General features: G+C 44.1%; 1 protein-coding gene across 1 annotated transcript in view; it reads right to left on the bottom strand.

Moving 5' to 3' along the window:
* The window catches only part of MEGF11 (multiple EGF like domains 11), a gene marked incomplete at its 3' end in the record, with an annotated part of 406,009 nt that overhangs the window by 375,441 nt on the left and 13,121 nt on the right, over positions 1-17,447 (bottom strand). Inside the window, 2 exon segments of the mRNA XM_083371343.1 lie at positions 14,168-14,268; positions 15,959-16,060. Of these exon segments, the coding sequence (XP_083227469.1) occupies positions 14,168-14,228 (61 nt within the window). The 5' untranslated portion in view covers positions 14,229-14,268; positions 15,959-16,060.

The following is a 17,447-nucleotide window of genomic DNA, read 5'->3' as shown; positions in this document are numbered from 1 at the left end:
CATTCAGCAATCATTTGAAGTTATAATGATGTGGAAACAAAATCACTTTATGTCCCTCAGTCAAGTGATTGCCATTACACTCGGAACTCATTATCCTGTGACTGGCCTTTTTTCTCCGTTCCTCTCCCCCTCACAAAGAGGACAGATTGGGGAGAAAAGGATTGCAAGAGAGTAAGCAGCCAAACAATGGGGAAATCCCTTCAAAAGCAATGCACTAGCACTGGCAGTGGGGAATACCAGACTGTTGGCATAGTATGCTTGTGGCTACTGGTGCCATCACGTTGCTTTCAATGTGTATTCTCCATTATGTGCCTGCTTACTCTCTTGAAATCCTTTCCTTTCCAATGAACGCGCCTGTCCCCAGCTTACAGCTCTTCCCTTCAAAGAAGAACCAGGACTTCTCCAAGCAACCATAGAAAGCCCACAGATTCTCTCACAATTACTCCTTACACAAAGACAAAAAAAACCTGCTAATGGGTTCATTTCTTCTGTCTCATGGTGGCACTTTAGGATTTTGGACTGGAACTTGCTAACCCAAACTGAGAGAACATGGGGGAAAGTGGAAAGAAGGTGACAAGCAACAGGGAGAAAGCAGAACTATTTAACTCGTTTTTTGCATCTGTCTTTTCTTCTTGTTGTTGTTGTTAGTTGCGAAGTCGTGTCCGACCCATTGTGACCCTATGGACAACATTCCTCCAGGCCTTCCTTTCCTCTACCATCTCCTGGAGTCCATTTAAGCTCATTCCTACTGCTTCAGTGACTCCATCCAGCCACCTCATTCTCTGTCGTCCCCTTCTTCTCTTGCCCTCCACCTTTCCCAGCATTAGGCTCTTCTCCAGTGAGTCCTTCCTTCTCATTAGGTGGCCAAAGTGTTTGAGTTTCAGCTTCAGGATCTAGCCTTCTAAAGAGCAGTCAGGGTTGATCTCCTCTAGGACTGACCGGTTTGATCGCCTTGCAGTCCAAGGAACTTGCAGGAGTCTTCTCCAGCACCAGAGTTCAAAGGCCTCAATTCTTTGGCGCTCAGCCTTTTTTATGGTCCAACTTTCACTGCCATACATTGCAACTGGGAAGACCATGGCCTTGACTATACGCACTTTTGTTGGCAGGGTGATGTCTCTGCTTTTTGGTGTGCTGTCTAGATTTACCATGGCTTTCCTCCCAGGAGCAAGTGTCTTTTAATTTCTTGGCTACAGTCCCCATCTGCAGTGATCTTGGAGCCCAGGAAAATAAAATCTGTCACTACCTCCATTTCTTCCCCATCTATCTTTACACAAAGGGTAAACAGTCCAACCTATCAAAAACAGTATCATAAAAACAGATTAGAAACACAAGTTAAGATAGGCAAGAAAATGGTAAGTGAGCACCTGTCCAGCCTAGACGAGTTCAAATCACCAGGACCAGATGGATTACATCCCAAAGTTCTCAAGGAACTGGCAGACGTGTTCTCAGAACCACTGAACTATATTTTTCAAAATCCTGGAGCACTGGGGAACTACCAGAGGACTGGAAAAGAGCTGATGTAGTTCCCATCTTCAAAAAAGGGGGGAAAAACAGATCCAGGAAACTACAGACCTATCAGCCTGACTTCAATACCTGGGAAGGTTCTGGAAAAGATAATCAAACAACGAATCAGCAAGCACCTAGAGGCAAACAAATTACTAAAAGCCAACATGGGTTTGTCAAAAACAGATCATGCCAGACAAATCCTATTGCATTCTTTGACCAAATGACAAAATTAGTGGACCAGAAGAATGCTGTGGATATAATTTACTTGGACTTCAGTAAGGGATTTGATAAAGTAGATCACAATCTACTACTTGATAAGATAGAAAAATGTGCATTAGACAGCATCACCACCAGATGGGTTCATAGCTGGCTGACCAGCCGTACTCAGCGTGTGGTCCTCAATGGAACTGCAACTACATGGAAGGAAGTGTGTAGTGGGGTGCCCCAGGGCTCTGTTCTGGGCCCTGAGGTAGTTTACAGATCACTCGGAGACAGCTGGCTAACTCTAACAGGTTTATTCAAGAACCGGACAAGTAGGTGTTCGGCTTTAGCTCTTTGATAGCCGGCCACCAGCCGGCTGGACCAATCCGCGGGCATTCTTCTCCCGCCGGGATTCCGGAGCCAATCAGCTGTAGAGTGTGTTTGACAGCTCCGCATCCGCGTGGCTGGAACGCATGCGTGGTGCGGTGCTTGTGTTGACAGCGGAGAGCTGCCAACTGGCTGCGCATGCGCTTCCGCTGGCGGCGGCTTTTGACAGCTGTCAAAAGCTCCCGCGTGTTCCCCTGTCACGGTGTTTACCTCACAATATTACAACTGTATTAACTCTTAACGTTAACATTAACTTTTACATTCATAACATATAACACAGGCCCAGTGCTCTTCAACATCTTCATCAACGATTTGGACGAGGGGATAGATGGGGAACTCATCAAATTTGCAGACGACACCAAGCTGGCAGGAATAGCAAATACTCCAGAAGATAGGCTTAAGATACAAGAGGATCTGGACAGACTCGAACACTGGGCACTATCTAACAAAATGAAATTCAATGGTGAAAAAAGTAAGGTTCTACATTTAGGCAAGAAAAACCAAATGCACAGGTATAGTATAGGTGGTACCTTGCTCAATAGTAGTAACTGTGAGAGGGATCTCAGAGTCCTAATGGACAATATGAGCCAGCCGTGTGCTGCAGCTACCAAAAAAGCCAACACAGTGCTAGGCTGCATTAACAGAGGGATAGAATCAAGATCAGGTGAAGTATTAATACCATTTTACAATGCCTTGGTAAGGCCACACTTGGAATATGACATCCAGTTTTGGTCACCACGATGTAAAAAAGATGTTGAGACTGTAGAAAGAGTACAGAGAAGAGCAACAAAGATGATCAGGGGACGGGAGGCTAAAACATACAAGGAACAGCTGCTGGGATTGGGTATGTCTAGTTTAATGAAGAGAAGGACGAGGGGGGACATGATAGTAATGTTCCAATATCTCAGGGCCTGCCCCAAAGAAGAGGGAGCCAAGCTATTCTCCAAAGCACCTGAAGGCAGGACAAGAACCAACAGATGGAAATTAACCAAGGAGAGAATCAACCTAGAACTAAGGAGAAACTTCCTCACTGATTAGTGATGCTACCTAGCTGGGTCATGCAACGTCTGCAAGAGAGCAACCAAGCTCAGAAGTGAATGCTCCAACACTGGACATTTTTAAGAAGAGATTGGACAACAATTTGTCTGAAATGGTATAGGGTTTCCTGCCTGAGCAGGGGGTTGGACTAGATGACCTCTGAGTGCCGCCTCTGGCACGCTTGCCATAGGTTCGCCACCACTGGCCTATCATTTCAGACAAATGGCTGCTCAACCTCTTTTTGAAAGCCTCCAGTGATGGAGCACCCACAACCTCTGAAGGCAAGCTGTTCTGTTGGTTAATTGATCTCACCATTAGGAAATTTCGCCTTAGTTGAAGGTTGCTTCTCTCCTTGGTTAGTTTCCATCCATTGTTTCTTGTCCTGCCTTCCGATGCTTTGGAAAATAGATTGAGCCCCCTCATCTTCGTAGGAGCCCCTCAGATATTGAAGCAGTGCTATCATGTCCCTCCTGGCCCTCTTTTTATTAAGACCTGACCTGAGAGGCTCAATGGAGGTCAACTCCTAATCAGTTGCATCGGCCGGCAACTATTTATCCCCGCATGCCGAGCAGAGCAACGCTGAGAACAACTTGTCCATTTCAGATTGTGTGTTTGTTCAGCTACCGTGTACCTTGCCTTGGAACTGTGCCCTTGACTTTGTTTCCTGGCTTTGCCTTCTGGACCCTAGAATTGGATTTTGGCTTTTGGGATTTGTGTTTTGGACTATGGACCTGACTTGTCTTTGCTGGACTAGCTCTGCATTTTTCCTGACTTGGGAAAATTGGACTATTGGGTCTTCCTTTGGTCCCTGTGTGGAAAATCCTTGGGAATACGATTCGGGGCTGGGGCAGCCTTGGTAAATCCTTGTGGTGTATGCACTGAGTTTCTTCCTCACCACCAGTCCCACGTTGTGCATATTCTCCACCCTGAGTTATTTATAAAAAATAATGAAAGCGGGATAAAAATCCGATCAATAAACAAAATGGAATATTCTCACCCAACCGGTTCTGGTCCTTCCCCTCTTTCATAGACTCCATCTGTTTGCTGAAATATCACCAGATCTATTTCTAGACCTTTTACTTACTTCTTTTTTTAACAGCAGATGGATCTCTGCCACCCCTGGCATCCTATCCAAACCTCACTTCCCCTGCCCTGGAGCTGCCTTGTGCTTTTTACAAGTACAAAGATTTAAAATGACAGACTGAATGAAGACTTGGCCCTGGGCACAAAAAGAGATCCATTTAATAAATTGGAAACTCTGTTGCAAAGGAGGAGGAGGAGGAGGAGGAGGAGGAGGAGGAGGAGGAGGAGCAGGAGCAGGAGGAGGAGGAGGAGGAGGAGGAGGAGGAAGAGGAGGAGGAGGATCCTCAATTAGTGTCTTTGCTCAGACCTTCAAGTTTTTTTTACAAGCATCAAAGGAAGAAATCAAAAAGCTACCCCAGGCTCTAATCTTCTAATCTAGTCTAATTTTAAAAAGAGAGAGGGGGAAGCAGTAGTCTATGTTTTTTAAAAAAAAATTCATGCACTCTCTTTATCAACAGGCTACTCTTAATAAAGCTAATACACTGTGCATCTGTTTCAAATAGCTGAAGAGCAAGACTATGCACGTAGGCAGCAGAAATAGTGGGGAACAGACCTCCGATCTGTCACCTCCAGAACAAAAGACACCCCCCCTTTTTTTGGCAGCCTTGGGGGAAAAGGATTAGGTGGGGTTGGGAGAAGTGTGGGAAAGAGTAGGCTTTTACCTCACTAGGAAAAATGCCAGTCATTTAGAGGGGCCCTTGCTGGCCAACCATACTCTACCATCAAGTCAAGCGTTTCTCAGCCAAATGTACAGATACAGATTAGGTGAAACGTGGCTCAATAGTCATAACTGTGAGAGGGATCTTGGAGTCCTAGTGGACAATCACTTAAATAGGAGCCAGCCATGTGCTGCAGCTGCCAAAAAAGACAACACAGTGCTGGGCTGCATTAACAGAGGGATAGAATCAAGATCACGTGAAGTGTTAATACCACTTTATAATGCTTTGGTAATAGCACACTTGGAACACTGTGTCCAGTTTTGGTCGCCATATTATTTAAAAAAAGTGTTGACACTCTGGAAAGAGTGCAGAAAAGACCAACAAAGATGATTAGAGGCCAGGAAGGTAAAATATCTGAAGAACAGTTGCAGGAATTGGATAAATCTAGCCTGATCGAAAGAAGGACTAAGGGTGACATGATAGGAGTGTTCCAATATTTGAGGGACTGTCCCAAGGAATGGGAAGGCGTCAACCAATTTTCCAAAGCACCAGAAAGCAAGACAAGAGCAATGGATGGAAATCATTTAAAGAGAGAACCAACTTAAAACTAAGGAGAAATTTCCTAAGGGTGAAAAAAACAATTAACCAGCGGAATAGCTTTACTTCAGAAGTGGTGGGTGCTCCATAACTGGAAGCTCTTGAGAAGAGATGGGACAGTCATTTCTCTAGAATGGTATAGGATTTCCTGCTTGAAGAGGGGGTTGGATTGGAAGACCTCCAAGGTCCCAATTCGGATATTCAGTTAACTTTAAGATATGTGGGCGTCAAACTACCAGAATTCTACACGCTGGCGGGGGCAGCTGGCTTTTGTATACTTCCCCAGCATGCTGGCTGGAAAATTTTGGGAGTTGAAGTCTACATGGCCGGAGAAGTCTAAGAGATGAAGTCCAACACATCTTAGAAGTTGCTGAGGTGGAGAAACACTGATAATCTAGTCTTTTCCCCCCCATCAACCCAGCTTACAATACTCCTACAGGGGTGGAGGGCACCAAGGCCACCATGTGTAATTACATCATCCTACTGTTTGGATGTTATTGCATATGATGTCACTACGGCTTCTACTGGATGCTTGCAAATGAAGCAGGTTAATGAATTTTATTAATCAAGAGAATTTACATTCAAGTGCTTGCCCACTTGAAATAATTTCGATATTGATTTTTCTCCGATAGACGCACTGGAATAATGTAATAGGGAGCCAGCTTTTTTTTTTTTTGCATCTGTGGTGCAGGAGAGAAGTGACAGGCCTGCTTTTCCATGCCAAGTGATTACTTGAGGTCTTGCAAAGGGGGTGAGGATGGGAGTTATGTCTGGGCTTCCACCACTCCTGGTGTCCAGTTTTTTTTTGTTGTTTTTTTTTTGTGGCTCGCTCGCCAAAGGATTTCAATTCACTGAACTCTCTCTGTCTGCGGCCCCCAACGCCCATCCATCATGCAGTGGTAAAATGAGATTGATGCTCTCCCTGCAAGAGAGGGGGAAACACTCATCCATAATGCAGGACATTGTCCCAGGAGGAATTCGTTTGTTCCCCTCTGCTGCAAGACGTGGCTGAGAATGAGGTGGTGGAAGAGAGGAGGGGGGCTCTGGTAGTCGGTAATCAGCTGGCTTGGAGGGGGCAAGAGGGATGAGAAGGAGGAGAAAGGATGAAATACACAGATAGGGAAGGGAGGAAAAACTGGCCAGATTGGGATGCTGGCTAAGGCACAAAGTTCTGAAAGCAAAAGGAAATCAAAGCCACTGTTTTGATTTACCCACGACTATGGCTTGGATGCAGGAGAGTTGCTAATGAAGGCAAGCTTTTAAAAATTCAATGACTTGCAATGGCTGCAAAATTTTAAATGGGGGTCGAGGATGCCAGTGTGGATTTTCAAGCTTGACTGCAAAATTTCCCGTTCCACCCCCTGCATTATGAGGAAATCCAGAAACAATCGCACCACAGGCCCATTTACTCAAGTCATAATTGTTCGAATTTGGATTAGCTTGCTGGGCGTATAAGTGCGGGGGGGGGGGAGAGAGAGAGAGAGAAAGAGAGAGAGAGAGAGAGAGAGAGAGAGAGAGAGAGAGAGAGGATCGAAAGAAAAAGCATAAAGGGCTAGCAAGGAATGAGAATCAGAAGCAAAAAGGACTTGACTCTCCATTCCGTTAAGGTCTGCAGCGAGGGCTGCTAATAGAGATTTAAAAACATGCTACTCGCGATTCCAAATGTGTCACGCTTGATTAGAAAGCTGCTTCAGAAAATCAGCAAGAAAGTGACGCCACAATTAATAGAAGGAGGCCCAATTAGCCTTTAATCTATGAGTTTTTAACAAACCCAATTTTAAACAAGAGGCTTTTGATCATTATGTGCTCCTTGAAATTTGGACTTCCCTCACCGCACACTATTAACTCATTGGCAACCCCCCCCAACAAAATAGCTTCACAAGGTCAGATGATTCCAACCCATAAACTCCCTTTATTGACTTTTCTGGCATGAAATTCACAGCTCCTTCCTGCAAAAGGGCAGAAGAACCGTGGTCTGGAGCAAAGGCAACCCAAAGAGTTGAAGGTGGATATTCTGGATAGAGAAGATGGTTGGTTTGAAAGGCGGGGGGGGGGGCGGGTAAAAGAATCCATCCATTTCAGAATTGAACACCCCTCCCTCAACAGAGGAGGAAGAGGACGGGGGAATAAGACACCACCTATCTCCAGTTTACAATGCAGCCCTTGCAACAGTTCCAAGTAGATTCCACAACCAATGGCGCCCTGATTCAGGTGACCCCGAGGACACAGAAAAAAAAACCCTCAAGTGGCCTCAAGAGCCCTCAGGAAGAGTGCAAATGACCAGAGGACTGCAAAGAAATACAGTCCTTCCTTCTCCCTCATACGATCAGTACCTATCCTTCCTTTTCCCCCACCCCCCACCATCCAGTCTCAACTGTCAGTACCTATCCTTCCCATCAAAACTGATGAAGCTCCTTGGGTGAGAAGAAAAATGTTTTCTTTTTCTTCCTCAAGGGGGAAAAAAAACAGTCCAGTTGTCTTTTGAAGAAAAAAGCACCCGTGACAGAACCACGACCTGGGTGACTGAGAAGCTCCACAGTTCTGGGAATTGAAGTTCACACACCTTCATGACACCAGAGCAGGGGTAGGCAACCTCGGCTCTTTTATGACTCGTGGACTTCAACTCCCAGAATTCCTGAGGGGAAAGGGAGAGGTTTCCAAGCTGAGCCATGGTGGCTCAGGAATTCTGGGAGTTGAAGTCCACGAGTCATGAAGAGGCCATAGTTCCCTATGGTGGCTCAGGAATTCTGGGAGTTGAAGTCCACGAGTCATAAAAGAGCCGAGGTTGCCTACCCCTGCACTAGAGAGAACCTGATGCTCTCCAGAGGTGTGGACTTCAACTCCCATTATCCTCAGTCTGAGGATTATGGAAATGGGCCCTACATATCTGGAAGGCTCTATGCAAGGTATCTTGCAGGATAAAACAGACATGGTGTTCATTTTTTTTTCCATTCTAGGCAATGTGTCTAAGATTGCGTTTGAAGAAGCGACAAATGACATCCTGCCCTAAACAATAATCTCAGAAGCTATTTGGACTAATTGGGAAATCTTCATTAGTGCCAACTCTGAAAGGAAAGTGCAGCTTCAAAGACATCTTCATCCTCCTTCTGGAAGCTGCTGTTTCCAGATGGAAGGAAGTGCAGTTGCGTTCTTTTTAAGGGTAATGTGCTCATTCTTTCTTGGCAGCCTTGGCTTATCTTGAAGACCCCCAAGTCCGTCCTCATTTCCCTCTAGCTGTAGGAGAAGAAGAGGCAGAGCCAGGAGGTGGAATCAAGAGAGGTTGACAGGACAGGTTTTTAGTCTAGTAAAAACAAGGACTATGGGTGACATTATTACAGCGTTCCAGTATTTGAGGGGCTGTCACAAAAAAGAGCAGGCCAACCTTTTTTCCAAAGCACCCGAAGGCAGGAGAAGAAGCAGTGGATGGGAACTAATCAAGGAGAGAAGCAACCTAGAACTAAGGAGACATTTCCTGACAGAACAATTACTCAGTACAAGGGCTTGCCTCCAGAAGTCATGGGTGTTCCATCACTGGAGGCTTTTAAGAAGACACTGGACAGCCACTTGTCTGAAATGGTCTCCTGCTTGAGCAGGGGGTTGGGCTAGAAGACCTCCAAGGCCCCTTCCAGTTCTATTCTGATTGACTCAATACTTCCTCTAGTCCAGGGGTGTCAAACTCAATTTCATTGAGGGCCGCATCTGCATTGCGGTTGCCCTCAGGGGGCCAGGTGGGTATGGCCAGGGTGGGCGTGGCCTACTGGGTGGGCGTGGCCAGCTCTACATCATTCGCATCAAGGGTGCCTATGGGGCCTGGTCAGGAGTGGGACAGATCTGAGGGTCTCTGGCAGAAGGAGGGTCTCTGGGCCAGGGCCAAGGCAGTGGGGGCCGTTCCCTCACTGTTTCCAGGATGGCTTCGTGGGCCGCATGAAACCACTTCACAGGCCGGATCCGGCCCCCAGGCCTTATGTTTGACATGTCTGCTCTAGTCCATATACCATGTACCATTTCAGACAAGAGGCTGTCCAGTGTCTTCTTAAAAACCTCCAGGGATGAAGCACCTACAACATTTGAAGGCAAGCTGTTCCACTGGTTGATTGTCCTCACTGTTAGGAAGTTTCTCCTTAATTCTAGGTAGCTTATCTCTTTGATTAGTTTCCCTCCATTGTTTCTTGTCTTGCCTTCTGGTGTTTTGGGAAATCGGTTAACAAGGTTAGGGACAGATACACTATGCAGTCATTAGGAGAAAAAATCGAACTTGACGGCACATAATAACAAGCTAAGTCATGTTTTGATAGACTATGAGAAAGGATTGACAATCCAATGCCAAATTAACCATTGGGTTTCCTTTGATTTAGCTTCTCCCAGTAAGAAGCATCTGGGCTTAGGAGCTAAGCCAGATCATTTTAGGTAATCCTCCCTGAGAAGACTTTCAGGAAATCCCACATTAGGTTGGAAAGTAGAAAAAATATTCTACAAAAAGGCAATTCAATCCATTTCCATACTGCTGCCGTGACATCACTAGGGGTCAACTTCAACTCAAAGAAGGAGATTTATTTTTTTTTAGAGGTAGAACTGTAATATTTCCTCCAGTCAGACCGAAAAGAGGACCACCGCCTCATAATTTCAGAGTATAATTCTATTGTGCACAATTACAAGTTTTAGAAACTTAGGGGCTTAAATCTTTATTTATTTATTTATTTATTTATTTTATTTTAATCCCATTTATATCCCGCCCTTCTCCGAAGACTCAGGGCGGCTTACAATTTAAGCACAAACCAATGTGCTTAGCAATTTAATTTATCTGAAGCCTGAAGATTTAAGAGCGTGCCTTTGGAAGCAACAAGAGAGAGTCACAGGAGTAGGCAACTCAAGAGAATTTTAAACAACTGCATGCATGTAGTTAGCTGTATAATTAGCCACATAACTCAAGCATGCAACCCTTGTCCGACTGACTTTGCTACACTTAAGCAAAATGTTTGGGGCATGGAAACATCCATCATCCCTTATCAGAAAAACAGGCTTGGGAATTGCAGCTGCAGAACTAACTAATTTTCTGAAAAGCAATTTTTAAACCACATTTTAATGTGCCATTTACAGAAGGTTCCCTCTGTAAACCTCGATGAACCCCAGGTTGCGAACCTTATGCTTGTTACATCAAGCGAGGCCCAAAAATATGGAAATGAACTCACAGTCGTACAAGATAACTTTGAAGTCAACTGTGCAGCTGCACCAGAAATCGGACATTGTCAACAGATCAGCAGGAACAAACAGATCCTTGAAACAATCTCAATGTGCAGTCTGAAAGTCCCAAAGAATTCCCTCTTGGTTTACCCAGAGTGGGGAAAAAACCTTCCAGAGTTCCCACAAGGCTAGCGCGAAGAGGGGTGTTAGCACTTGCCCGACGCTCATGGTATTGCTAGTGCCCACACAATGCTGCCACACTAGTGCAAGTGGGGGGGATGTGAACACGCATGTGGCACAGTGGCCAAAAGCCCGCTGTGGTGGTGACCCCTGACCTGGATGACCGAGAATCTCCGTAGACACTTCCAGAGTTTCCATTTTTAAGCCAATATATACCTTCATTACTTGTACTTTAACATCTGCATCATTGCTGTGACCAACATAAACACAGCAGTGGACAAAAGTGCAACATCACCAAACCACAACAGAAGAGAGAAAAGCTAAACAAAATACCAATTTATACAGTAGAGGTAGTCCTTGACTTACAGCCACTTGTTTAGTGACCACTTGAAGTTACAACAGCACTGAAAAAACTGACTTATGTGTTTTTCACACAACTGTTGCAGCATCCCCCAGGTCACCTGATCAAATTCTGGATGCTTGGCAACTGGCATGTACCTAACATGGGGCCAGTCTCGTGTGGTCATGTGATCATGTGCGACCTTCAATGGAGCAGCTAGATTCACTTAACAACTGCAGTGATTCACTTAACAGCTGTGGCAAGCAAGCTTGTGAAATGGGGCAAAACTCAACAACTGCCTCACTTACCAACAGAAATTTTGGGCTCAGTTGTGGTCATGAGTCAAGGAATACCTCTGCACACACCACTAGGAATAGTCACATACTCAACATCCATTTAAGGAATATTTATTCTAAGGCTTCAGAAACTCCTTGCTTTCAAGGCCATTGAGCCAGCGCTGTCCAAAGACATTTCCGTGATCCTGGGCCAGCATGATGTCACAGAGTGCTGGTACTTTCCCACCAAAGTGGTACCTATTTATCTACTCGCATCTGCATGCTTTCCAATTGCTAGGTTGGCAGGAGCTGGGGCGAGGACAGGAGCTCACCCCATCGTGTGATGCTCAGGTCTTGAACCCGGGCTGCTGGCTTTCCAGCCAACAAGCCCAATATCTTAACCACTGAGTCACCACGCTGCCCTAAAGCAAGGTGGCAGGTGTAGTATAGCACTGGCAGGAAGCCAAAATTATCTCATTATCAACCTAAAAATCAACAAGAATAACCCGCACATGGCAACTGGGGGTTTTGCACCATAGGTAAAAGGTAAAGGTTCCCCCGCACACGTGTGCTAGTCGTTTCCGACTCTAGGGGCCGGTGCTCATCTCCGTTTCAAAGCCAAAGAGCCAGCGCTTGTCCGAGGACGTCTCCGTGGTCATGTGGCCGGCATGACTAGACGCCAAAGGCGCACGGAACACTGTTACCTTCCCACCGTTAGTGGTCCCTATTTTTTTACTTGCATTTTTACGTGCTTTCAAACTGCTAGGTTGGCAGAAGCTGGGACGAGTAACAGGCACTCACTCTGTTACGTGGCACTCGGGATTCGACTTGCCAAACTGCCGACCTTCTGATCGACAAGCTCAGCGTCCTAACCCACTGAGCCACCGCGTCCCATAGCAATAAAGTTTTCAACTGGAAATTCAGTGGAAAATCCTGGTTTGTGGAGGCTTGTGGAGATCAGTTTCTGTTGATACACAGAACTATTATAAATTCTGTAGTTGCCTGATTTCTTTCTTTCATGATTTGGCCTGGGATATCTGCATCTTGGCCAGCCAGAAAGCATTGTAAACCAAGCTATTATCTTCCCAAATGTTTTTAAAACTAACAACTTCTTTTTAAGAAGCAAATTAAAGAAAGATTTCAGCAGACAGACCTTGAGGTAGGCAACATTATTGTCCTTTCGGCATTGGGAAAGATCTGCTTATTTTTTTCCCCAGGTATTTAGAAAAGTAGATGTTTTTACAACTTCAGTTGCTACTTTATAGGTTTTCTTTGGCTCAACTGCCATTATTATGGCTCCTCCTGATTTTACTCATGTCTGTTGTTATATTTTCAATGTCTGTTTTCACAAATTACCACTTTTCATTTTATACTGATGAATTTTAAAATATTTCAGCCTGAAATATTTTATTTTGATTGGCTGTAGATCAGCCACAGACGCCTGTTGCTATCAGGCAAAAAAATCAGAAGTCTGGTAGCATCTTTTTGAAAGCTTTTGCCTTTGAATAGAATTCATTGCCTTTTCTGAAGAAACTGCACAGGCAGAATGTTTAGCAGGGGTAGGCAAGCTTGGCCCCTTCATGGCTCGTGGACTTCAACTCCCAGAATTCCTGAGCCAGCCATGCTGAGGGAAAAGGGAGAGGTTTCCAAACTGAGCCATGCTGGCTGAGGAATTCTGGGAGTTGAAGTCCACGAGTCATAAAAGAGCCAAGGTTGCCTACCCCTGGGTTAGGGTCTCCTGCTTGAGTAGGGAATTGGACTAAAAGACCGCCAGGGTCCTTTTCAACTCTGCTTTGCTGAGTTATTCTGTAGTAGCCCCTGCTCTGCGGCATTTCCTCCCCTCGGAGAGCAGAATGGCCCCAACCCTATTGGTCTTTTGTAAAGCTTTAAAAACTTGGCCATGTTCTTGAGTCTGCAGTACTGAATGGGTCCCTTTCCTTGCTTTATTGTTAAACAGCCAAATATTTCAGCTGCTGTGTATAATTATTTGGGATTCTTTATTGTTTTAAAATATTTCTTATTGTTTTAACTATGACTTTGAATTGCAAGTCATCCAGAACCATTTCTCGAAATAGCCAACTGTAGAAATTGGATGGATAGATGGATGGATGGATGGATGGATGGATGGATGGATGGATAGATGGATAGAGAGATGATAGCTAGCTAGAGATAGATAGATAGATAGATAGATAGATAGATAGATAGATAGATAGATAGATAGATAGATAGATAGATAGATAGATAGATAGATGGATTAGATAGATAGATAGATAGATAGATAGATAGATAGATAGATAGATAGATAGATAGATAGATAGATAGATAGATAGATAGATAGATAGATAGATAGATGGATGGATGGATGGATAGATATCACAGGCAGACAGGCAGACAGAAAGATTTAATAAAAATTGGAAAAGGTATTACTAGATTCCTAATTGGCCACCAAGGACTAACCCAGCTCTCTTCTTATAATGTTATTGGGCAACATCAAAACACAACTGATCATTATTATTATTATTGAACATATGATGAGAACATGATAGAAGAGAAATAAATACAACTGATCAATCAACGTCCTATCATTCTCTCAGGTTTTGCCCCTGGCCAGCCTGTTTTTCCTGCTTGCACAGGAACTGTAAGCAGCCAAACAACAGCTGCATACAGGATGCAACACCAGAGACACTTCAGCCGAAAAATGGTAAATTGCCTCTACGTACGGATACAGAAGTCCCCACTCTCGTAATATCCTGGGCAGCACTGGGACCGTCGCCGATACATCGTCCTCAGTCCCCTCCGATAGGCGGTTTTATAACTGATTCTAAATGGTGAGAGAGGAAGGGGGGGAAAAAAACCTTGAAAATCAATGCCCATAGTTATAATTCTATTTGTGTTACATTACTGCAAGGTTGTTATATTCAATATTTGCTTCAGAATGTGCAAAGCTTTTTGATATTTAAAAAGATCGATACAAATTCCAACTCCTATCCATTTGGCTATATTCTAAGCAGTTTTCATGCTAGGTCCAAGAGAAGATTTGAGCAGGCAAGATACAGAAAGAAAAAGAAAAGGGAATAGAACAGAACAGAATAGAATATATGGAATAGAATAGAATAGAATAGAATAGAATAGAATAGAATAGAATAGAATAGAATAGAATAGAATAGAATAGAATAGAATAGAATAGAATAGAATAGAATAGAATAGAATAGAATAGAAAAGAATAGAATAGAATAGAATAGAATAGAATAGAAGATTGGACTTCATGAGCAGCACCAATCAACAACAGTCACTAAAAGTTTGTTTATACCCAGAATATTGCAGCCAATTTCAGTCACCACATCACAAAAAAGATGTTGAGAGTTTGGAAAAAAAAAATCCAGAGAAGAGCAAAGGCCTGGAGACTAAAACATACAAAGAACAGCTACAGGACTTGGGTCTGGCTAGTCTAAAGCAAAGAAGAAATAGGGGAGACATGATAGCAGTGTTCCAGTATCTGAGGGGCTGCCACAAGGAAAAGGGGGATCCCCTTGTTCACCAGAACACCAGAGGGAAGGACGAGAAACAACGGTTGGAAACTAATCAAAGAGAGAAACAACCTGGAATTAAGGAGAAAGTTCCTAACAGTGAGGACAATCAACCAGTGGAACAGCTTGCCTCCAGAAATCGTGGGCTCTCCATCACTGGAGATTTTTAAGAAGAGACTAGACAATCACTTGTCTGATATGGTATAGGTCAGGGGTAGGCAACCTTGGCTCTTTTATGACTCATGGACTTCAACTCCCAGAATTCCTGAGTCAGCATAGCTATGCTGACTCAGGAATTCTGGGAGTTGAAGTCCATGAGTCATAAAAGAGCCGAGGTTGCCTACCCCTGGTATAGGTTCTCCTGCTTGAGCAGGGGGCTGGACTAGAAGATCTCCAAGATCCCTTCCAGCTCTGTTCTATTCTGTACCTTATTTGGAGAAAATCTGGCCTAATTTAAGTCTGCTTTTAGAACTTTTCCAGGTGTTTCCAGTGTTTCTTAACGACGATGTATTTTTCAACCTGGATGTACGTCTCAAACTTGATGTGTGGAATTCAAGGCAAGTGAACTTCAATTCTTGAAGTCTTCTATGCTGGCTGGGGAATTCTGGGAATTGAAGTCCACACATCTTTAAGTTGCTAAGGTTGAGAAAGACAGATTTAGCCAGTTTGTTTTCAAAAGCAGGAAGGAAAAAGGATGCAACAAGCAGAATGCTTCCAACTTGACTGGAAATGCAAAACCTAGAGCAAATGTATCACAAATAGGCAGGGCTGGTTAGTCATCCTTTCACAAAAGCCATGGCTATTTTCTCCAGGAAAAAAAAAACAATGTTCAGTCTCTTTAGTGCTGCCGGACTACTCTGCACAAAAGAACTTGTCTTTATTCTCCGTAGCTGAAGTGTTTCTTGGGCTCAGAAGAAAAGGGAGCTATCCAGAGAATACGAAATGGAAGAAAAGGTTTGAAAATAACTTCCAATTATCGCTTACCTGTGTCGAGTACACTTGAACCAGTTAAGAATATCTGTGCATCTTGTATAATAGATCTGATCAAAGGGATGTGCGTAGGATTCCTGAACAGTCACAGCGTAGCTAGAAGGGAAGAGACAGGAACCGTTGAGCTGTGCCCCTCTTTATTTAACCCTGAAAAGCCCAGATGCCAACACCTTTGGGCCGAGTTGGTTAAATAAACAAGTCAATAAGTACAGAATACAAGCAATCGTTGACTTACAGACACGACTGAGCCCAAAATTTCTGTTGGAAAGCAAGACGTTTCACCATCTTTCTCGCCACACTTGTTAAGCAAATCACGACAGTTGTTCAGTTAGTAAATACGGTGGTTAAGTAAAGCCGGCTTCCCCGTTGACTTTGCTCGTCAGAAGGTCGCAAAAGGGGGAAACATGAGCCCAGGACACCGCAACCTTGGTGGAGCAGTGGGCTAATGCCTCCTTAAGTAACACCAGCTGCCTGCAATTAGTGCAGGTTCGAGTCCCGCCAGGCTCAAGGTTGACTCAGCCTTCCATCCTTCTGAGGTAGGTAAAATGAGGACCCAGATTGTTGGGGGCAATAAGCTGACTTTGTAATAATGCCGCTTGGGCCCCCCCCAAAAGCCCTAATAAGCAGGCATATACATAGAATGAAGGCTATTGCTAAGCACATTGATTTGTGCTTTAAATTGTAAGCCGCCCTGAGTCTTCGAAGAAGGGCAGGATATAAATGGGATTAAAATAAATAAATAAAATAAAATAAAATAAAAATAAATAAATAAATAAATAAATAAACCATTACAAATGCATGCCAGTTGCCAAATTTTGATCACATGACCAAGGGGATGCTGCAATGGGCATAAGTGTGAGAAACGGTCATAAGTCACTTTTTCCAGTGCGGTTGTAACTTAGAATGGTCATTAAACTAATCGTTGTAAGTCGAGGACTACCTGTACAGAATTACAGAGTTGGAAGGGACCTTGGAGGTCTTCTAGTCCAACCCCCTGCCCATGCAGTGGACCCCATACCATTCAGGACAAATGACAATGATAAGATTGCTAACATGTATACATTTGTTTTTGTTTTAAATAAACCACAGTGGTTAACGACATAAATGGAGAATCTCTTGGTTATGAAGGATTGTATGTAATATTGGGGAGAGGATGGAGGTCCACAGTGAATGAGGCAATGATGCAAAGGGGTGTTAAGTATCTCTGGGGGGGTGTACACTGCAAGGTAAAGGGGAGGGCAACCAATCAAAGCTCCGGCCTTTTTTTATATACGCAGTCCTCAACTTGCAACCACAACCCATCCCCAAACTTACACTGCTAAGCAAGACAGCTGTTAAATGAGACTCGCCCCATTTTAGGACCTTTCTTGACATGGATGATAAGCAAATCACTGCAGTTGTTAAGTGAATCATTTGGTCATTAAACGAATCTGGCTTCTCCCGTTGACTTTGCTTGTCAGAAGCCAGCTGGGAAGGTTACAAA

The sequence above is a fragment of the Vipera ursinii genome (assembly GCF_947247035.1).
Source record: "Vipera ursinii genome assembly, chromosome: 11".
Taxonomy (NCBI): Eukaryota; Metazoa; Chordata; class Lepidosauria; order Squamata; family Viperidae; genus Vipera; species Vipera ursinii.
Note: the sequence above shows the minus strand (reverse complement) of the source record. Positions and strands in the feature narration are given on the sequence as shown.